At 33.7% G+C, this 18,571-nt stretch overlaps 3 protein-coding genes across 6 annotated transcripts in view; 2 read left to right on the top strand and 1 right to left on the bottom strand.

Moving 5' to 3' along the window:
• Positions 1-18,287, top strand: part of LOC147397689 (agamous-like MADS-box protein AGL65) — a 50,175-nt gene extending 31,888 nt beyond the window's left edge. Inside the window, exons 8-9 of one of the 2 annotated variants that reach the window (XM_086450978.1) lie at positions 15,339-15,389; positions 17,851-18,287. In XM_086450978.1, the coding sequence (XP_086307104.1) occupies positions 15,339-15,389; positions 17,851-18,036 (237 nt within the window). In that variant the 3' untranslated portion in view covers positions 18,037-18,287. The remainder of the gene's footprint in view (positions 1-15,338; positions 15,390-17,850) is intronic. The other variant, XM_086450980.1, reaches the window with a different exon arrangement.
• LOC147397690 (agamous-like MADS-box protein AGL65) lies at positions 1,534-14,011 on the top strand. The gene is made up of 7 exons (XM_086452092.1): positions 1,534-1,960; positions 2,108-2,167; positions 2,260-2,278; positions 13,115-13,179; positions 13,318-13,333; positions 13,418-13,479; positions 13,975-14,011. Exons 1-7 carry the CDS (start codon positions 1,776-1,778, stop codon positions 14,009-14,011), a joined length of 444 nt encoding a protein of 147 aa, XP_086308218.1. The 5' UTR covers positions 1,534-1,775.
• Positions 5,430-11,731, bottom strand: LOC147397691 (zeatin O-glucosyltransferase-like). 3 transcript variants are annotated; one of them, XM_086449559.1, is made up of 5 exons: positions 11,203-11,731; positions 10,388-10,592; positions 7,866-7,963; positions 6,245-6,484; positions 5,430-5,967 (listed from the first exon to the last, which is right to left on the bottom strand). In XM_086449559.1, exons 4-5 carry the CDS (start codon positions 6,457-6,459, stop codon positions 5,769-5,771), a joined length of 414 nt encoding a protein of 137 aa, XP_086305685.1. In that variant the 5' UTR covers positions 6,460-6,484; positions 7,866-7,963; positions 10,388-10,592; positions 11,203-11,731; the 3' UTR covers positions 5,430-5,768. The 3 variants fall into 3 exon arrangements, with proteins under 3 accessions (XP_086305685.1, XP_086305687.1, XP_086305688.1); XM_086449561.1 differs by lacking the exon at positions 7,866-7,963; XM_086449562.1 differs by lacking the exons at positions 7,866-7,963; positions 10,388-10,592; positions 11,203-11,731 and adding an exon at positions 6,967-7,837.
• Positions 18,288-18,571: the final 284 nt, after the last annotated feature.

Raw genomic sequence — 18,571 nt, 5'->3', positions numbered from 1 at the left:
TTTTTCTACTAATATGATTGAGGTTGTAATTTTGCAACGAAAATTGGGTGAACTCTGTTTGTAATTGACTCTTGCTTTCTTATGAAAAGTTGTAGATCTTGAAGAGATCTTCAATTTAATATATAATATCAGTAAATTTAGACATTGGATGAGAGAATTATGGGCTTCGCAACTTCAACACCTTCAATAGTGGTGTTTGAACTTGAAAGAGAAAAATCATGAAAATGATGGTTAGGGAGATGTTTTGAATGATTAAAATGGTTGAGAATGGAGGTATTTATAGAATTTTAGATGTACCTAACTTATTCCATGTATCCTCTTTAAATGCATACATGTGTCATAAAAACGGTTAACTTGGAGGTACATTACTTAAATTGAATATAATGTATTAAGGTGTGAACACAAAAATGTGTTCACACTAACTATTTATATGATTCATCCTTCATTTCTTTGTGCATAAAATTTGATGTTCAAGGTGGGCCAACATAATTGCTTTGTCCAATATTAAGGTGTTACATGTCACTCATAAATTAGTTGAGATAAAAAATTTAGTTAGATCATCATAACATCATTTTTTAAATCTACTAATTAAATTAGTACACCTATACACCAAACTTTATATTCATACTTTTAAAATAAAGCATTGACAAATTATAATATTTTTACATGTAATAAAAATACAGGTCTTCAAAGGATAGGATCAGGCCAAGTGCACGATTAGAAAAAAAATCGTGCACAATCTAAATTAGAGAAATGATACTTAAATTTGATTAACTGAATCGTAACGGTAATAACAAGATCTTGTGCAACAAATTTTTACCTGATCTAGTAGTCGTCATTGGTCGATTTATTTTCTTACATGTAACAGCTCAATAAGGAAAGCTATTGATGGATTGAGCCAAATGCACTAATTAGAAAAAAAAACTGATTAACCAAATGGTACCCGTTAACAGTAATAACAAGATCTTGTGCAATCAAATTTACCTAATTGACTAGCTAGTAGTCATCTTTCGATTCAGCTATTTATGGATTGAGTGAATATATGAATTAGAAAAAAAAATTTGAGCATGATAACTGATACTTAAATTCGATTAACCAAAGGATACCCATTAACAGTAATAGTCTGATTGATCGATCGATTCATCAAATGAATGAATGCCCATTCTCGATCGATCAAATGGTTGATAATTTGTTTACTCATTGGAGTGAACTAATCCTTAACATACCAAGGCATTCTAAACAAACTCATATTCTATAATGGTAAGCATTTATAATACATTCCTCACCCTCATTTAAAGCTTTTCTGCTGGGGTGACACAGGATTTACTGTGATTCTCACAAGTCTGACGTGGACATGCATACATAACCGTAGATGGTTTTTACTCGTATGGCGAGGAAACACATCTATGGTTATGTACACATCCCACGTCAGACTTGTGAGAATCGCAGTAAATACTTTTTGTCATTTCAGCATTTTCCTTTCTTCAAAGCAAACCAAACATTAAGAAATACAACTCAGCATGGTTGCAGTCCTGGAAATCCGCTCTTGGATTAAAAGACCAAACCCAATGAAAATCTTTCAGACCTGGTTTTTGACCGAAAATCTCTGAGAGATTCCAAGGTCTTCCACATTACTCGTTGGTTACATTAAATTGTCCTAGTTGGATTGATAACTCCAATGTGAAGGACTTTTAAGTTCATAAAACTGAGGTATACTGAGCCTATATATATGAGTCTGAGATAGAGTTTTCTGAAGTTGATGGTGGTTTGGAGATATGGGTCGATCAAGGGTAAAGATCCAACGGTTAGAGAAGGCGATTACGCGGCAAAATACATACTCGAAACGAAAACTAGGCCTTATGAAGAAAGCTAAGGAAATTTCTGTTCTATGTGAGGTAGATCTTGCTGTCTTAGCTTTCTCTCCTGGAGGAAAATTTTCTCAGTTTGTCAGCCAAGGAAAGTAAGTTATATTAGTTCTATATTTCTCTTTAAATGGTTAGATCCATATCTATAATTATTTTTTAGATTGGTTGATTGAATTTATACAATTTTCAGTATTGTTTGGATATAAGATCTAAATGTACATTTGATGGTTTTTGTTATTTAGAGATCTAGATGATATAATTGGAAGATTGTCGGAAATGAGCACTAAAGATCGATCAAAGGGGTAAGCTATCCATGTGTTTGTTGATGGTTTCTTGATTAAAATTGAAATGGATGGTTGAGTTAATTAATCTATTTTTCTTTGGTTGCCTACAGAAAATCAGAGACCATCACTGTAAGATCTCATCTACTAGTAGTACTGTTATTTTTATTTTATTTTTTGAATTTTTCTGAATTTCCTCCCTGAATATTGGGGAATATTTGATTTGCCACCCTGGTTAACATATTTGATTTGCTTCCTCTTCCTTAGTCCTAGCCCTAGGTTATGTTTTGAAACTCGGAAACCCTACTCTGATGTCCATTGGTTGAGTCAAAATGAAAAATCCCAAGTTGATTTGGGCGAGTCTAATATTATTCTCTGTATTAAAACTTAAGTAAATATTAAAAGAAGACAAGTTGCTGAGTTAAATCGGTGGGTTGGATCAAACAAATTCTATCGATTCGACTGGACGAGGTTAAAACATAGGTCCTTTGTACTTTATCTGCTCGAAGTTGGCAAAGTTCAAATGAAAAATGAGTTTAGATTGCAAACTTCTGGAAGTTAGGTAGCTGGGTTACTCCCCTTGTCCTTTGTGCTTTGTGTGGACTTATCGACCAATGAATGTTTGGCCCACCATACACCGATGCTCAATCTGATCGGTAATTTACGGGCATCAGATTATAACATTTTTCATCATCTAGCTACATTTGATGGATTGATATTGTTAATCTAGTTGATTTTTAAAATATCAACTTAGTTATGGACAGGGGCGAGTCAGGATTTTCTTGTAGTGGGGGGCAAACAATGGTTAGTTGTATAGTTGAAGAAGTTGAAGACGAATGGTTTATGGAGAAATTTAGATGTTTTCGGTTAAAAGTTGAAGAAAATGATATTTATGTCATTTTCAATTAATATATGAGCAATGTCAATCAACAAAAAATTAAAGAAGGGGGGGTAGGGAGTCCAATGGACCATGTAATTAGTTGAAAATATAGGGGACTCTCAAAGTTTTATGGGGGCAATTGCCCCCACCAACTCCTTACTAGCTCCGCCACTGGGTATGGATCAATCAAATCTCCAATCTAGTAAGAGTTCTATCCCGTAACATAAAAACATAGTATTAAATATTGACATATTTTCGTGAAATCTTTTTAACACTTAGTCCCAACTTGGGTTTCATTCTTTTTCTTTCAATTCTCTCAACCAGAAAAAAAAAAAAATGAGACTAAAAGACAAGGGAATGGACAACCTTATGATATGAAAAATGGCGTTATTGAGAGTGTTCAAAATAATCTAGAAGGTCACCTAAGGAATTGCCTTCCCAATGAGGACCAACCTTTCCTTTTCTTCTACTTTTCTTCCCACAATTAAACTCCATCACAAAAAAAAAAAAAAAAAAAAAAAAAGTTTATAATATTTAGTAACAAATCTCTACAAAATGGGCAAAATTAGGGTTAACTCCCCAAATGCAAGAAGAGGTTTACCCCCCTGAACTTTCATTGACCCGGTCCAATCATTAAAAAATGATTATTAGTTAATAGAGATGGTAAAATGTCAAAAATACTTTACGTGTTGAAATTACGAAAATGTCATTCGATTAAAACAATCCAACTATGTTTGATCTAATCGTTCTAAACACAATAACATTGAGAATCCTAATCATTTTCAACCCAATTTTTCATTGATCTAAACCTAAATATTATAGTTTTGAACCTTAATCTCAAAGTTTCCAATCCGTTCTCACCATTTTCAACTCAGTTTCATATTTTCAATTTAACATCATTGTGTTCATCTCAATCTCATTGTTTTCATCTCATTCTCAAGCCACTCTTTAACCCAATGTTTAGAATCTCCACATAGAAAACATTGAGGAAAAAAAAAAAAAAATCGAGTGAAAATTATGAAATAACGAAGAAAATGAAATTAGTAATACTCACTCTTGTAAATATCAATATTAGTTCTACCACTCTTTTTGTACGCACTGGTGCAATAAAGAACACAAACAAATTTTTTCTACAAAAACTTAAGCTTTGAGGTCAGAATTGCCAAAAAAACTCACCAGAGAATTCAAACCTCCACCCATTGCATGAATATGAGATCTTTAACTTGATTAACTAAAATCAAAATCGAATCCAAAGATGTTAATGGTACGGTTTCAAAGCAATGGATTTAAGGAATAGAACCTTAACTCTCTTGAGAACAATCGAATAACAACAAATACAAACCCTAACTAGAATAAGTGAGATAATGGTACCACCCTAACTTTATCTTCATCTTCTTCAAGAAGATGAATGGTGTAAAATATTTCAATCAAACAGTTGAGATTAGATTAATTTTTTATTCTGTCTATTAAGACAATAGCATTTTTGGTAATTTAAATGCTACAAGGGTAGCTTGAATATTCAGATGGTAGACTGTCAACTTAACAAAGTTGGTAACAATTTGACCAGGTCAATGAAAGTCTAAGGTGTAGACCTTATCTAAAATTTTGCAAGGTAGTAACCCTAATTTTGCTTATTTCTTGGGGGTGTTACTAAAATATCGAAAAAAGAAACCTAGCAAACAATAATTATAAGAAGTTTAGGAACTATTAATATGAATAATTAGTAGATGGGAATCAAGGGTTGATCATTCTTAAACAACATTAGGCAACCGCATTCAGAAAGGATCTTGAATCAACCACATCGAGGGTTGATCATCCTTTGAAATTTTCTAGGAGACGAAGGACCACCAAAGTATAGTTAGTGGGAAATTTACCTTTGGAGAACTCAAAACACTCTGAATAGTTTGTATTGGCCTCAATTTGAGATCTTTACCCTAAAATAACCTACTGTAAAGAAATCATATCTGAGAATAATATGAAAAAAATAAACAAAGATGCAATCACATAGAAAACACGGATATTTACATAGTTCCCTCAAGACTAGGGTACATCTATAGAGATGGGCCTGAAGGAAGTATCAAGTGTAGCACTTCACCGGATCCACACTGATTCCACTATAAAGAGAAAACTATTTATTACATATTATACCCTCTTAGAAAGTAAGGAGAAATATATACTGCCAAGCACTATGTGAAAAAAGCCCATATTTGACGGTCTTAGCCCGTCAAATTTTGAGAAATTTGACGGACCCTACCATCAAATATGCTCGTCAAATATTCTCTTGTAGAATTTTTTTTTTGACGGCCCTAGACTATCAAATTATTGGAGAATGGGCTTATATATATATATATATTCTTAAGAGTATGACCGTCGAATTTGGAAGTTTAACAAACAATAGCACGATTCTCTAATTCACTAATCACAATGAACGAAATAATAATAAACAAAATTAGAAAAATAAAAAATAAAAGAAAAATCATAGAATAAGAATATGATGGGCATCCATATTGACTGAAGAACAAAGAAGAGAAAACTGAATCAATATTCATAAATTAATATTTTGAAATTGAAATAGACCAAACTTTACATTAAATCGAAGAAAATTCAGCAGAACCAGATCTTTGATTGGCTTCATTCTTGTCTGCCTCAGCTCCTCCATAATGGGATTCTCTGGATTGATCTCCATTGTCTTCTTGCTTGATATGTACCCAGCCATGCTCGAGTCCCTTAGAGCCTGTGCCTTCATTGTCCCTCAGAGCCTGTTGTTCTTATGCTACCGAGTATAAGAACCATAGTTGCCATTGTTGGCCTATCTGCAACATCTTCTTGAACACATAATAACCCAATGTGGATGCATCTCATCACTTCGTTTGTCGAAAAATTATACCTCAATGTGTACACGTATAGCTTAATGTGTACAATGGCTTGCTCACAAGCATATCTGAAAGGAATGAAGACATATATCCATTAGTTAAGAGGAAAATTTGGAAGAAACACATCATCATCAAAGCCTTATTCCAAACATTTGGGGATGAAACATATGATCCGAATGGTTCAACAGTTGCACCTGTTCACATTATTATACTTACAAACATGCCTTGTCAATCATAAAAATATTTTAGCAATAGCAACAAGTCCATCCTACGGTCCTACCCATGTGAACTATGTATAGAAATCCCAACGAGTTAATATATATCATGAGAAATGAAAAGCATTACTTCTCTGATGCGAGCTCTTTGATCTGTTCATCCTCCATCGATGTCATGGTCCCAAACGAGACATATAGGACTGAATTCAATGGTTGTGTATCAAGCCAATTCAGGCACTTGTGATGCCGACGTGACCCTTCATCATCGATGTCAATGAATACTGGATTGAATGGTCCAACAGACCAATGCTTCTTGTTTCCTTGCAATGCCTCTTGACCCAACATGTCTATAAATGTACCTTCAATTGGTCTACAAGTATTATAAAGAGTCACTATTGTTGGTACATTATTACTCATAAAACTACTTAAGCCATGCCATTTCCATGTGACCCTACCAAGTATACACACACACATATATATAGATAAAAAGAACTCAAAAGCCTTATAAGCAGTGCATTTATCTACCTATGCATCTCCCACCTATACAAACCAGCTGAAAACAGAAGATGATTGGCCTATGATAAAAATAAAAGAGGACTGCATAAACAGTTTTAGCTAGACACCCCGGTTATCAAAAAAAAAAAAATTACTACCAAGCTAGCTGTCCATATGTATGTCAGCGATAAAATACATATTTGTGATATGGGAAATACTTTAAAGCAAACACAAATTTTTAGTCTACTATGTATGACTATAAACTACAATTAGGTGACAACTGATCTATTAACGAGTACAAGTCACCTAATAAGAACAGTCTCCTCTTAACGATAAGAATAACAGATATACACTCACATTGGTTATGGATGCCATTAGAGGGCAAACTGTGCTTCATCTTTTTACTGATGTCAGAAGTGTCGTAGAGATTCATGGTGCCAGCAGGCTGCCCATCAATTTAAGAGCAAATTGAAAGTGGGGACACCAACATGACAAGCAAAGACCAAGCCAAAGGCAGAAATGTGCAATTTTATAATGAAATACAAACTATCATTAGGTAACAATTAGTATGTATGCCATGGAAGTATTATTAGATTCAATGCTCAAAACAAGGTGGTGGGGTATGGGAACTTGTTCTTATTGCAGAAGTTTATTTTGTGCAAAGCAAATAAAACTCTTAACATGTATCCATATATAAAATGAAAAATGAGACAGGTCTATCAAATAAAAACAATCTGCCAAGCATGTACCAATATTAGCAAAGGTCTTTCACATTCAACTTTTCATCTTTATGATTTTCAATATAAACATTTAGTAATGATACATCAAGATCTATAGAGGGAAAAAAAATGATATTAGTCTTGCTATGCTTCTCTTATAAATTACTCCTCTAAGAAGTAGTTTTGTCATCAACATTGTCAAATGATAAAGACTGTTATACATGTAAGATTTCAGTATTCAATTATGCCCATGTTTTTATCTTCTACTTGTTATTTAGTTACTGAAATAACATTTATTCATGCAAATGCTTTTCACCAGCATATAATAAAGATATATATATATATATATATCTTTACGAGTCGAGCTGAAGTAACATTGAAATCAACATCGTTTGGGACATTGGTGTATACAGAACCATAGATGCTTCTCACTTGTATCTCGATGAAAAGCATCTATGGTTCTATAGACACATCCACGTCAGCAATGTCCCAATGGATGTCAATTTCAATGTTACTTCAGTATTTTCCACATCTTACCAATCATCTTGATATCAATATTTTCTACCAGCCATTCAGCGCCATCTTTCAGAAATCCAACATAGCTTGTGTCATACTCTTTTTTCCACATAATCCCCCTGAAGTGAAATAAAAATGTTTATTTTCATGGAACTGAGCTTATTCACATCATGAGCAATCCTTAATGAATCCAAGATGATAAAAAATTTACCATTTGAATATGGTAATGAAAAGAATCTTACGATTTTTTTTTAATTGTAATCCTAAAACGGAAAAACAACCAAATTTGCTCTGTTGGTAGGAAGTTGTCTGCCACAGTGGCACTATGTAAGCTTGTTTTTAATAAGATAAATAACTTCAAGGTTCAAATGCGTTTCGAACCCAATAACTCTCACCTAGAACTTTGCACCATTTTGTCATTATGTTCATGGTGTTTCAAAATTCCCTTCTTATGAAGTGCAAAATGCTTATGATATATTACCCGACAGTGTAGATGATATAATAACAAGAGATATGGCTTTAGATAGTATAGATTCACTTAGACAAGCCCAAATATAAGGGGTAAAGCTTTAATGATGATGAAATATTTTCCTCCACTCTTGGGTGTGTCATACCCAAGTTAAGCCCTGTGACCCTCTTATATTCACAGTTCTCCCCCTCTTCAAGAGATGAGTCTTTTGGAGTAGTTGGTTGGTTAACATGGTATCAGAGCACTAGCCGCTAGGTTCGTATAGGTCATGGGTTCACTAATAAGAGTAGATGAAGAATCTAGAGATCATATATATAGGTGAATAGAAAAGGAAGAAACTAGGTTTTTTAATCACGTAGAGGGTATGAATTCACAAAGAAAATGACATTGGATAGAACAGAATGGAAAACAGGATTTGCATTTTAACCCCAAATAGTTGAGAGTTGGGACAAGGCTTGGATTTTTATTTTATTTTATTTTTATTTTTTGAGAGTTAACGAGACAATAGGAAATCACTTTTAACATTGTGCTTGAAGAGCAAACAAAACAGTAGATGAGTGGCTCCAAGTTTTAAAATGTTGTTTTGGAGGAACATTTCGATTGAGGAAAAAATCAACAAAATGAAATGAAACATCCCTGAAACATTTGGAATTTTCTGAAATATTCAGTATGTACTGGTCATTGTGATACATTGAACCATGACTGGCTGTACTAATAATGATTTTCTTATGGTATAAGGGTGTAATAATGAAATCTTTTAAAGAAATAAAATATAAGGTTTCTAAAAAATATTAAGTAATTAGTCACTACACCAAAATTCTTAATCTATTGTTGATCAAGAGTTGACAAAATAATTAAAGCTATATTTCCCAATTGCTAGTTATATTTTCAAGAAACTAGTTATATTTATGGAGAGAATGGAGGCGGGTTTTCGAAGGGAAAGTAACTCTCTTGTGTGTTCTTTTGGGGTAAGGTTTATACGGAATTTAGGTGGGGTGTTCTTTGATGATTTTATTGCTAGGTGGGAGTGAATGTGTAGTATTGTAATGTCCTAGTGTTCTTGTAACCTTTCTCTTTTCAGTTGGTCACCTCGACCAGTTCAATAAAATTGATTATTTATCAGAACAACATGAAGTACTAAACAAAATAAATAAGAGTATAATGCACTCCATAGTCCATAGTATGTATTTCCATGTGTCTATCTAAGCATCATTAATGAATGGAAAACATGCAAATTACTATTAAACGGTGAAATACAAAAATACATGTCTTCCTTAGGAATTCAAACATCAATTTTTTTCCAGGGTTTGCTGGAGAAAAAAATACTTCTCATAAAGGCCTAACAATAGAATATCATGGCATGTACTAGTGCCAAGTGTGCATTATACACACATATTGCAGCATGAGATACTTGTCTACTATGTAACATGCATAACCACTTGTTAGCATATGTTTAGAAGATTATAATATGAGATGAAAATGCAAAGTTCTTGAGATAACTATAACTATATGAAAAAAAAAAATCCACCTTGAAAGGACTGCATTGTTCGTCATGGCAATGTCGAACGTATTCTACTTCTCATTAACTGGTTACCAAATCGAAAGAATCAGTTATATTCAATTGGCTGCTAGGCATAACTGCCTTGGATGTTGTTAGTGGTGAAAACTACTCAATCAGTCCTTTAAAGGTATCTAAACTTGACCAACAATTAAAACATGTAAAGGACTCTTCCCTCTTTTAAGCAGATTTCTAGCTAAAGATTTGTTTAGCTGCATATAGGAGGTTCAATTCCTGTAATGTCGGTTTTCTTCCGCAAACAAACAAAGAGAAACAAGCAAGAAAGCAAATAATTATAGTTTGACCAGAAAATCTATATTAAGTCATACCTATGCTCCTCCCTACAACAATCATGGAAGTTTTAAAATAAAAACTTTCACAAAATAATTATACTTTTTACCATTAAACTTTCTAAAGAGCACATTTAACTGAATTTTATCACAGAAGACATTCAGAACAATCTATATATATATATATATTTTTCACAAGCAAGATAAAGCTTAAAAGTGGCTTCACCTATTTAATAATGATGCGTGGACAATGAAAAAACCCTCAAACTTCCCATAAAGTGGTAGAGTTCCATATCATCAGCTTTGCCTAATTGCTCTCCCCCATTACAATTCATCTCAGTTGATATTTCTTTAAATTGGGTACTATCTTTTGATTCTTTTTTCAAATTTGTTCTACCAAATGACAACCGAATTGGTCTCCCCATTAATGTCTGCAACATCACAAAGATTAAAACAGAGAATCCAATAACAACCAAATCTTCTAAAAAATCAACAATGAATGTAATTGATCATATTTAAGAATCCAAAACTACTTTTCCCTTAAAAGCATACATAGCTGCCTTTGCTTCTTCCATACCTAACAAACCCCAAATAAAGGCACCAATGCAGACATTGATGAGTTCAAACACACCTTCTCCCATTGACCACTAATAGAAACATAGATGATGTTCTATGTAGATTGATGAGTCACTCACACATAGAAAATAAGCTAAACTAAAATCCCAATTCTCAATTTTCTTAATGAAAGTGCGTATACACGCTCATATCAAATGTATAAATATTGTCAAAAAAAACTATAAAGAGTTTCGTATTCAAAATTTAGGCAAAATAAATTAGATCTATTCGATCTGAAATTTAGAAAAATAAAATACCAAAACAGCTTAGGATAAGTTGTGAATTTGAACTTAAACTCTCCATTTTCTTAAAAGAACATCTAAACGATCTGAATTTCACAAAACATGAAGAAAATGTGAAATTAAGTCTACAATAAAAATAAAAAAAAATAAAAAAAAATTTTGAATCCGAACTTGAAATCCTTACCTTTGTTAGTAGAATTTCATCCAATCGATCTGGAACTCTTGAAGACAAACAAGAAGCTCATGTTTCTCTTGAAGACTCCAAATTTTTTTTTACAGGGAGAGAGATTTTCGCTGTTCCCTTCGTTTCTCAGAGGAGATCAGACCGAGATGTCCGGACAAAGATGAGATCAAGAGAGGGAAAATGAGAGAGAAAGAGAAATCAAAAGAGATTGAGACGAAGAATGAGAGAAATCGAGACGGAGAATGAGAGCCAGATCAAAGGAGATCAAGAAAGAAATGAGACCAGGAGAGAAACAATGAGAAAAATCGAAGGAGAACGACAAAAGCGGAGAATGTGAAAAAGAGAGGAGATCGAGCGAGAGATGAATACAGACCCATGGCTACGTGGAGAATGTGAAAAAGTGTTCTCTGTTTACTTATAAATAAAAACCTAACAATATTCGATGGCTTTGGCCCATCAAATCCTACCTAAAAATTTTGACAGACAAGAGCCGCCGCATCCTGTCGTCGACTTTAATAAGTTTTCACGTAGTGAAGAAAGGTAACTAGGATTTTACATAATACCAGTGAAAGTATGAAAACACTCTTAGAAATATTGGTTCGGGGAATAGGGGAGTAACCTTAACGGGGTGAGGAAATAAGAGAAGAATTTTGTTCACCACACCTTCTACGTAGAAGGAAACTATCATTTAAGTTCAAATTTAAACCTTAATGGGTGTGTTTGAAGATCCGTTGACACTGATGGTTTCTCCTTAAATTTCGCCATTAGCCCAAGCCATTTTCCCTCATGGAGATTTTGATAGACAGGTGACAAGCACCTAAACACCTAAACTCCCACAGAAGCACATTCCTAGGATTTTTTATGGTAATTTTTCCTTCAATCACAACTAACTGAAAGAAATTTAGCTTAGACCGACCTCTTGCTGGTGCCCTCCCTTCACATAATTTGCTTAAGGGAATTAAGGAACATAGCCTCCATCGATGGGGGATCCTTGATCTCTCTGATCTCTTCTGGTGCGCTTGAATCAGTCAACTTTGAAAATGCATCTCCCTGTCCTTAATTAATACTTGCACTTATGTGTAGTAAAACTTTGTTGATTCTCATTTCCATATTTCATAGGGTTGTTTATTGTATTTACGACTTATACAGTTACTCAAGCCTTTTAACGTTTGTTCTATAATTTTCTACTATTTCAATAAAAAGTTTCTTCAATATTATTTCCATCTTTTCACAATATTTTCATGAAATTGTACTAATTTGCAAAAAAATTGTATTTTTTTTAGAAAATATTTTCATTTTCAGACTATCCAAAATAGATATCGAAATCAAAATTTAATCTCACAGATAAGAAAGCATAGCCTTGCCCGGACTGACCCAAGCCCGACCCTCTAAATACACAGCTTAGCCTAAACCCACTCAAAATCATTCGGCTTAGTAATCTTGCCTACCACGGTATATTGAGGGTCAGGCCTTGGGCTAGCCGGTTCATTGACTCTCTATCTATAAATATATTATGTTGATTGGATCAGATGTGATCTCATCTGAATTCTGAACTCAATAAAAAAAAAAAATCAAATCAGGTTTGCAGTGAACTTTTGCAATGTGATAAAGATACAAACCATTCCGCTGTTATCGAAAAAATTTCAAATCCACCCTGATCCAATTGAAATCAATCCATTGTCACCCCAAGTTCAAACTTCAAAGGATTAAAGAGGCAAATATAAATTTTTTTCCTTATCAAGGGAGTCATGTCAAATATGTCCCATTACCAAGGGAGGAAATTCATGAGATGTTTTTTATTTTTGTTTTTAAATTTTGAGTAGATTGTAATAAGCAGGTCTTTTATCTTCCTACAACGGGGCCCTTCCATCCTTTTTTGTTTAATTTTTATTTTTATTTTATTTCATGGCAGACATTGCAAAAGCTTTACAAAAAGAATGAACATGAAGTGGACGTAAAAAACCTTTCTGATGAAAAGTAAGGATTCCATCTTATAAATCCTCCATTTGATTGAATTTAATAAAATATATTGAATTCTTATGTTTGGATCTTTTTTTAATCTTTACATAATCTATATCAAGTTCTTATGTTTGAATCTTTTTTCGATCTTTACAGGAAGGAAAAGATAATGGTATGCAATATTTTAACTTGGACAAGCCCCCACATATATAATTTAGCTTGTCAGCTTTATTAACAATTCCAGTTATCTATACAGGAGTTGCAGGATGAATTAAATCAAGTGCTTCAGAACTTGGCTGACAAAAAAGAAAAACTGAGGTCTTTACTGATGCCATCTTTCCTCTCTCTCTCTCTCTCATTTTTTTTTTCTTGTAATAAGATGGACAGTTATGATTTATTATCTCATCATTATATGGTTTACATTATATACTATGTCTAATGCTTCTATTGGTTTTTTTAATATTATTTTATCTTATAATTCTTATAAGTTATTGTTGGGACAATATCATTAGTATGTAAGTGATTTTAATTAAAAACTCCAAGACGTTGGTCCAGTGGCAAGCCTAGCCTTGATAAGCTCCAGCTACGTAAAAACTAGAAAATTCCACAAGAAAATTTGATGGGCCAAGGACACAAAGAAACCAAATTTCGATGGCCCAAGGCCATTGAAAATTTTAATGTTTCTCATATTAGACAGCTCAAAGCCGTCAAATTTCTCCCATCCTCCACTAATTTAACAGTTTCAACCCGTTGAAAAAAAAATTGACGGCCCTGGACTGTCGAATGTGGGCATTTTTCACGTTTTGTCTGCAGGAAGGGTATGTCAACTGTTCAAAATCCCATGAAGTAATGAATTCCTTGGGGCCACCCTCCAGGGTCCAGTTGACCCTCAACTCAACTAGTTTCTCGTAGGACTTTCCGAGGGGGTGGTGTGTGTGATCATGGGATTCGTCTCACCCAAAGGGTGGGGATGCCCATGATAAGAATTAAAAAAATATATATAGAGAAGTTTTGTGCATATATAATGTGTTCGGTTTTTGATTCCTTTTAATTTTTTCAGTGTTTGGGATAACCTTGAATGCATTACTGACCCGAACCAGCTCAAGATGATGGAAGAAGCATTAGTCAAATCTACTAATCAACTTATTTGTCAAAAGGTACTTCTAGTTTCTCTATATATAATATTTGTTAGTCGAACAAGTTAGATTATATAAAAAATGAAATATTGTACAAAGTCAATGGCACATACCCCTGGAATTACAAGCTGGAGCATATGTTGCAAAGAGTTAATTACCTTGCATAAGTGATCGCTAATAACACCTCCAGCACCACTTGTATCTAGATTTCCCATACTAGACCTGTCCATGTTTAGTTTTATCCAACCGCTGGCTGATGTTTCCTAGTGAACCTGATCTAGCGAAAAATATTTTGCTCACAGAAGAGTCAAACCAGGATTTGATAGAATCCTGGGTCGACTAATTGTACAACATCACATGTATTGAGAGTATCCTGGCCAATTTACAAAACTACTCACGTTAAGTGTCGATCAGGATTTTGTGAAATCTTGCATTGACTTTCCTATAAGAAAAAATAAAAATAAAAAATCTAGCATTCCATCTGTCTAGCACCAATGCATGTATTTTAGATCTTTCCTCTCCTCCAAAAGATCCTTGGGAAAATGAACCATGTATAGTTCCATGAGTCAAAGACTTTATTTGGGGCATTTGTGACCATCAAAGATCCCCTCTTCCTTCGAAATTTGGCTTATTTCAGATATTAATTCCAAATCCCCCACATGATCATCCACAGGGCCAATCTTCTGAGCATAGGAATTTTCCTTCCAGATCATGTGCCACACCTTAGATTGTGGTCTGTTTCAACTACTTCCCTGCTTAATGCTTGGTCAATCTTTCCCATGTCTCCACTTCCATCAATAAACCCTCCAAAATCGGTATGTCACCACTAAATGGAGGGAAATGGTCCAATAGAATAGCCTGTCCCATCCAATTATGGCCCGTTGGGTGCGTTTTGGGTTAGCTTTAAGGAAAAAAAAAATCCTGTCCGGCCGTACTTTTACTTCACTAAAACTTGAATATTATTAATTATTCAATTAAATTATTAATTGTTGTATGAAGTTGGAAACACACAATGACATGTATCATCCTCTCATTTAATAGGAGCATTTGATGAAGCCGCATTGCGGGCGTAAACCTGGACAGGCATCGCAGGTTTGTCCTCTTTACTTGTAAATTATGAATTCATGAAATAAATAAATATACACACCAAAACTTACATGAAGGACCTTCCAAAAAATAACTTACAGATAGGAGAATGGATCTGGAAAAGTTCCTGTGGAGAGCCATTTGTCTATGGAAATGAATAATTCCCAACCCTATGTAGTAGTCTTAATTGTTAAATTTAAAAATTAATTTTCTAGAAGTCTTATTTTATATAAAGGGTTCTAGTGATGGTATTTATGTAATTTTGTATGGGCCTCACTTCAGATGTGTGGCACAATGTGAAAAAGCCCAAATTTGATGTTCCTAGGTCATCAAATTTCATAAAATTCTTCGGACCAAGGGATCAAATTGGAGTCGAATTTTTCACTGTCAATTTTTTTTTTTCGACAAGTAGAAACTATCAAATTAATGAAGGATGGGAGAAATTCAACAGCTCTAAGCTGTTAAATCTGGGAACATCAAGAATTTCGATGGTCCTAGACCATCAAAATTCAGTTTCTAAAATTTTTGGGCCTTGACCGTCAAATTTTTTTGTCGAATTTTTCAATTTTCACATAGTGTGGTTGACACATGTCACTTTCTCTCTCTTCTCTACCTCACCATCTTTGCATTCCCATGTAACCATTATTGCTTTTCCCATGTGCTCTTCTAGAATCTCCATTTTCGTTGATAGACCTCATCACCATTAATTATCTCCATTTTCCCATGCGACCAACCTTAAGTACTAATGCATTTTCGTTTTCCATCTTGAACCCTTTAGAAACTCTCTTGAAACTTCTTGAACAAGTACTTTAACATGTTAGAAATTTCCTCCACCTCCTACATATACATGTAGGGAGTTTCATTCACAACCAAGTCCTTAAAATAGCCATTGAGAAGAGAGAAAGTGAGTAAGTTACTAATAACACTCCAAATTCCATATCTTGTATAAATGGAGGTCTAATTTCTAACTTGCCAAGTTTCTTTTTTGAATTAAATTAGTATTTCTTTTTTCATCATTTTAATTGTTGTTGTTCTTGTTCTTGGTTATGAGTCTTGGGCTGGTGTGTTTCAACACTAATTGAGAAGTGGAGTTTTGGAAATTTGGATTCTGTCTTTCTCCACATTAATGTCGTGTTCATAGATATGTATGTGATAAACATAGACATACATATAATCATGTATAATTAAATAGATGCTTTTGCAAACTAATAACTTGGTTTAAACATTAGAAATTTTGGTGCTAAGATACTGAACTTATAATAAGTAAATCTTCAATTTTTTTTATCATCGTCGTCGTCATTGACTCAATAAGATTTTAAATAGATTAATCTATTGATCTTTTGTTTTTTTTGTTTTGTATTGGGCTGAGCAAGAAAGAGATCACAACTTCGGAACTCCAACATCAGGCTAAACAAAACATCTCCAACAAAAGCTATTCTCGTTAAACATGGGAACTAAGAAACATCTCTGAATTCTCAACTAACTAAATTCCTAGCAGAAAATGAGACTAGCGCATTAGAGCCTTTGTTTCCTTCTCTCCAAACATGAGTTATATCCCAAGAAAGGTTTCTTTGACTTTTGCAGAATTCTCATATTCCAAGGGTACACACATCGATCTTTATGCAAATCCATTTCAATAATTATCTTTCACAAGCTTGTGCTTCATTAATTATAATTTGTAGCTTACCCCAAAAATTTTCAACAACCAAATACTAGGTTTCCTATTTTGTTTCTCACCTACTCTACACCACTATCAACACGCGGATTATCGACACATGCTCCATTTACATTCAATTTCTAGCATACTTCTTTTTTTCTTGATTCATCTCACTACTTTCACATTTTGAACATAAAGAAATTTCAAAAAGATGAAAGTCAGATGCAACTAATCTTTGTTTGGGCACATAAATATAAATTTACCTCTTTTATGGATTTCTGAATATTTTGAATTACAGTTCTAGAGCACCCTTTCCCCTCTTTAAATCTTGCCATATTTCTCACAATCCAAACCTCTCAAATTGTTATCCAAGCTTACAACATTTTGGATTATATCATTTTCCTGGGATCTATTTCTTCTAGCACTGTACCACGCCATGTCACGAACATATCACTTATTGACCGGTAAACACATCTCACACCGGATCCCTAGAGTATAACACCATTGTTGTTAATTAGGAAACACATCTCTCTATAGGAGTTGTTTATCCAATGGGCTTGCTATCCGGCCAATTTCTCAAAAATTGGAAAACAGGTTAGTGAACTTCCTCCAAAATGAATTTGTTTGGAGAATTTAATATTTTTATTTCTGTAGGCACATTGTGTCTCTTGGCTACCTTTACATAGACTCGTTCAAGATACAAACTATGGATTCCTTCATGGGTACAACCTTGGTTCAAATTGGTCAAATTTAAGGTAACATTATAAATGTATATTTACCTATTAAATGCCAATTATGCATGATTTGTAGTGTAGAAAGTTGGACAACTATGAAGACACTGTTGGACTAAACGAGAACATCAATGGAGAAATTGGAGGATTTGAAGACATTGGATTAGGGGATCAGCTTTATCAACAAGGAATGATCAATCAGATTCAACTGTCTGATCTTCCAGAGCTCCATCAAGATGAAAGTACTTCAGATTTGGTATGGTAGAATGTGAATTCTTTGGAATTCTTTTAGTTTTAAATAAAGGTAGCTTATATATGGACGCCCCATGGACAATATTTTCTTTGGTGTTTTTCTTTATCTTTGAACAAATGGTTTGATTTGGTTTATGGTACTTAAAACTGGGTTAGGGATTTGGATTATATTTGCTAAAAGTTCTATTTTATTTTAGACATTTAATCATTATAGTTTTAATATTTGTCTATATAAATGCTCAATCATGTATGTACATACATGGAATTGATAAGTATGCAAATTAGGGCAAAAAAAGTTGGGTGCTCATAATTAATTTCGAGCAAATGTCTCGTTCATGAGAAAAGCAGAGACTGTCTCAATCAAGACATCATAGACAAACTGAAATGTTCCAGAAACATTCAATGTTTTGTTCTGGTCTAGACTGAAACCAAATTGTCTCGGCTGAAACCTTCTGAGATGATACGAAACTTCAAAATTCAAATCATTGTTCCTCAGGTTGACTACAATCTTTTGAGAGATTTGGACTACCCCTTCAGATTTTGATTAA

The sequence above is a fragment of the Akebia trifoliata genome, chromosome 8 (genome assembly GCF_017979445.1).
Source record: "Akebia trifoliata isolate Shusen 1 chromosome 8, ASM1797944v1, whole genome shotgun sequence".
Classification (NCBI taxonomy): domain Eukaryota; kingdom Viridiplantae; phylum Streptophyta; class Magnoliopsida; order Ranunculales; family Lardizabalaceae; genus Akebia; species Akebia trifoliata.
Note: the sequence above shows the minus strand (reverse complement) of the source record. Positions and strands in the feature narration are given on the sequence as shown.